This window comes from Physeter macrocephalus, chromosome 15 (genome assembly GCF_002837175.3).
Source record: "Physeter macrocephalus isolate SW-GA chromosome 15, ASM283717v5, whole genome shotgun sequence".
Classification (NCBI taxonomy): Eukaryota; Metazoa; Chordata; class Mammalia; order Artiodactyla; family Physeteridae; genus Physeter; species Physeter macrocephalus.
Window position 1 is genome coordinate 76546201 of NC_041228.1, and position 4524 is coordinate 76550724.

At 49.2% G+C, this 4524-nt stretch overlaps 1 protein-coding gene across 1 annotated transcript; it reads left to right on the forward strand.

Moving 5' to 3' along the window:
- Nucleotides 1-940: 940 nt before the first annotated feature.
- MOS (MOS proto-oncogene, serine/threonine kinase) lies at nucleotides 941-1981 on the forward strand. Its single transcript, XM_007102631.2, has one exon. It carries the CDS (start codon nucleotides 941-943, stop codon nucleotides 1979-1981), a length of 1041 nt encoding a protein of 346 aa, XP_007102693.2.
- The last annotated feature ends 2543 nt before the right edge of the window (nucleotides 1982-4524 follow it).

Sequence of the window (4524 nt, forward strand, 5' to 3'; positions counted from 1 at the left end):
TTCTTTTTCCTCCTCTACCTTCAAAACTGCTTCAAAACTTCTGTAACCCATTTGTTGAGAAGCCTAGAATCTCTTCTGCAAGTGAGCTGGCTGGGTGGACCTGAAGGACTGCTAGGGAGTTGATAGGTTGCTAAGAATATAGCTGATTCACTTTGTTGTATAGCGGAAACTAACACAACATTGTAAAGGATTTATACTCCAATAAAGATGTGAAAAAAAAAAAAGTCTTGCTAATTTGCTACATAAGCTGCATTTTCCTTTCTCCGATGAACTTAGGGGGCTTGTGTTTTGACCTGTATCAGTGATTCTGTTTGGATCGATTACTTTCAGGTTACCATTTTTTATCCCTATATGAACGTTGCACCTAATGTTCCCTGTCATCGGCTCAACAAATGTCAGCTGTTCGTGTTTCAATTCTTGCTGCCGATAACTGCTGGAAGTGATTTAATGCAGCTGGAGAATAAACTGACAATCACTATAGCCTGCAAAGTGTGAAAACATTTCACTGCACTGTTGTGGTCTCTTAAGTCTGAGGACTGAGGATGCTCGGCAGATGAGACTTGGGGGGAAGAAGCCTGCTTTATAATAATTAAAGAAATTGTGTAAAAGAGGGGTGAGGCCTGGGGCCGCTCGGGGCTGTTTATCCGGTCCACCCTTCTCCGGGGCTTCTATTTATACGAATGCACTTTAAGCGTTGAAGGGAAACGCTTTCATCTGAATGGGATTGTCGTGCTTCGTTCAGACTGTTTCCCCATCTGATAAAACCCCTCGCTGAGTACCAGCACACACAGATGGGGCTCATTCGGCGAAGACGGAGGCAGCGGAGACAAACGCTGGGGTGGGGCAGAGGGGCGGCAGCCAGCGATGCCTGCAGGCGCGCGGGGTCTCCTCTGCCCTGCCCGCTCACCTGCGCCCCGGCGGGGTCCACGCGGCCGGAGGGATGCCCTCGCCTCTCCCGCGGCGCCCTCACCTTCCGGGCGACCGGTCCCCGTTGGGGGACTCGCGGCCCTGCAGCAGCCCCTGCGAGCTCCCGGGGCCGGCAGGGATGCTCTTCGCGGGGGGCACCCCGCCCCGGGCCCCGCGCCTCCCGCGCCGGCTGGCCTGGTGCTGCATCGACTGGGAGCAGGTGCGCCTGCTGCGCAGGCTGGGGGCCGGGGGCTTCGGCTCCGTGTACAAGGCCACCTACCACGGCGTGCCCGTGGCCATCAAGCAGGTGAGCAAGCTCACCAAGAACCGGCTGGCCTCCCGGCGCAGCTTCTGGGCCGAGCTCAACATCGCTCGGCTCCGCCACGCCAACATAGTGCGCGTGGTGGCGGCCAGCACGCGTGCGCCCGCGGGCTTCGACAGCCTGGGGACCATCATCATGGAGTTCGGGGGCGACGTCACTCTGCACCAGGTCATCTACGGCGCCACCGGCTGCCCCGAAGACCACGGGCCTGCCTGCGGCGCCGGGGAGCAGTTGGGTCTGGAAAAGTGTCTCAAGTACTCCCTGGATGTGGTCAGCGGCCTGCTCTTCCTTCACTCACAGAGCATCGTGCACTTGGACCTCAAGCCGGCCAACATTCTGATCAGCGAGCAGGACGTCTGCAAAATCGGTGACTTCGGCTGCTCCGCGAGGCTGGAAGATGCGCTGTGCTTGCGGACCCCTCACCACCTGGGCGGCACCTACACCCACCGGGCGCCGGAGCTCCTGAAAGGAGAGCCCGTCACGCCCAGAGCGGACATCTATTCCTTCGCCATCACGCTCTGGCAGATGACCACCCGGGAGGCGCCCTTCTCGGGGGAGCGGCAGCACGTGCTCTACGCCGTGGTGGCCTACGACCTTCGCCCGGCCCTCTCGGCGGCCGTCTTCACCGCCTCCATCCCCGGGAAGAAGCTGGAGAACGTCATCCAGCGCTGCTGGAGGGCCAGCGCTTCGCAGCGGCCAAGTGCAGAACTCCTGCTGGTGGACCTTCGAGCTTTAAAAGCTGAATTGGGCTGACTCTAAACCTGCATCCAGATAAGCCTTTGTCTTTGTTTCTATTCATTTTTAACGAAGTCAAGATGTAGGAAAAAACATATAGGTAGGATGAATTTTTAGAAAATAAAGTTCCTAAAAACTCCTTTCGTCTCGAATGCTTTTTCTGAGACAAACAGCAGAGCTACGAGTCTAGTGGTCCTGGTGGTACTTAGGACCTAACCTTATCCCTTTACAGATAACTTCAACAGTCCCATAGTATTCCACTTATTCAAATCTGTTATTGATCAAAGCCACTTTGTCCAAAACAGAGCTGAATTGGAAAATGCCAAAATTTTCTATAAATTCGAATAATATGCTCCATACCTAAATTTAAGCTGTTAAGTTTACTTGGTCCCATACCAAATAAGTAAAAACTTTTTTGAAAAAAGATTTTTTTCCCTCCTCCTCCCCCCCAAAACAGCTACTTGTTTGTAATGACCTTCACACATAACAATTTACAAATTGAGATAAATTTATTTTTAAAGGAATAATGTTTTAAATGAGTTCTTGGGATATTTTGCACTTGTACATTCCATGAGTAGAAAAATTTTGCTAAAATACTTCTAAACTGGGTCCCTTTTCCTATTATTTGGACACAAAAGTAGATGACACAGCAAAGAAAGATTATATGATGTGAGAAGAAATGATGACCCCGAGGAACAGTAAAATTTAACATTGGGATGGAGGAGAGCAGACAAGGAGAACCAGCCTGCCCATCCGAGAAATCAGGGCCATGGCTGCTGGTACATGGGTTTAAAAGAATGAGGTGCCTGGACCTTGTCATTAGGACAAAGGTGACTTCCACGGAGCGACAGCACTTTCAGCAAGGGCTTGATGTAGAAGCTGTGTCTGGACTGTTCAGGAGAAGAGAGAAGCAGAAACCTTTAAAAGGGTAAGGTACACAGAAATGTTTTGAAATTGTTGATTTGGTTTAGTTTACTTTCAGCATAAAGGCAGTGAATTTATTGGTGAAAGAAGCAAGAGGAGACAGATAACTGATGAAGTTTAAGAACTTGTAGAAGAAATGAAAAGTAATGCCCAGGGAAAGAGACTGTAGCCTTGGAGAGAAAGCATCTCCTCCTGGATGTGAGCAAAAGAGGGCAGGACAACTGCTATCACAGGTAAGATTTTAAGCAGGAAGAAGAGGGACTGGGGAAGTTCTCATCTGTGGACTTCTATTTTTTTTCTGTTAAGAGTGATTAAGGGTAGAGGGTCTACAGAGTGAGGTCATGATTTAGAACTGTTCTTGAGGGAAGCAAAAGGGAGCTGTCATGACTGTGTATAATCTTGGTACAGTGCTGCCAGCTCTGTCCATGAAGCTGGGGACAAACCAGCCATAGACCAACACCAACAAATGCTTCCCTCTGTGCACTGTAGCAACAGGAGTTCACGTTGGCAAGTTTAAAATACAATGGATTAAAAAAAAAAAATCACAGTGGGTCAGTTTGTTCTACCAGGTGTGTTAAAAGAAGATTCTAACTATGCTGAACACCTCATTCCAGACTGACAGCTATAGAAGGATCCCTACTAAAGATATTAAAGTCCAGAATTCACTTCCCTGAATGAACATGGCCAAAGCTAAGATTCAAATATCTTCCCTTCTCCCGGGAACCATCCAGAGTGACAAACAGAACAAGGGAAGGGACCTTGTAAACCACATAGTCAGGGACACTAGGAGACGTAGAAACTGTACAGACTCCAAATGTCAGTAGTGATGCCTAAGACTGGAGAGACCCTGTAGGGACAGAATCCAGGGAGCCGTGCGGGTAGCTCAGGGGAGGACCCAGGGACCTATCAGTGGCAGATCCCACAAAGACGTGGCAAAATAGATTCTCTGAAGAGCAGATGGCCACGTGGAGTGCAAAAGTTGGGGATGAAACTCCTGAGATCAAACGGAGCTGAGCTTACAAGAGTTGGGAGGGAAAGAAGGAACAAAGAGTGCTGAGGAGGGTCTAGCCACGGCAGAACTCGGAAACATGTAGCAAAATGAGAGGGTCACCAGGTGTGGGGCAGAAGGCATGAGACAGGCACAGAAGCCTCCTGAGCCCAGTTCGCTTGGAGGGAGAAAAAGGTGTGGCTGCCTGGAGAAACCCACAAAAAGGCCATTTTTCAAGGAAACAAATATGGTCTTTGTGGTTACAGAGAAAGGAGGTCTTTGAGGTGCAGGAAGACTACCCAGATGGGATGTAGAATAAGCCCATGGACTGTGCATTTGGAATTGCTAAGAGTCACAGGAAATTATCTAAAGTAGACAAGTCAAGTCAGAGGTAAAAGCATATTTAACAGTACAAAGATAAGTATTAAAAATACCACTGACTTAAATTGGGGTGGAGGAGGGGAGAGGGAAACGGACACAAGTTATCAATGTTGTCACTGTCCATACAAGTAAGCCCGCAGAGATGGTCTAAGACTGAGAACATTACAGACAGGGAAATAACAGAACAAAAATACAACAAACGTGCTTCCTCAAAAGCAGAAGTACCAAAACAAAAGGCAAAAGAACCAAACACAGACTGAAAGACAAC

Excerpts from the sequence above, each read along its gene's own strand:
- MOS (XM_007102631.2), top strand. The coding sequence starts at position 941 with ATGCCCTCGCCTCTCCCGCGGCGCCCTCACCTTCCGGGCGACCGGTCC.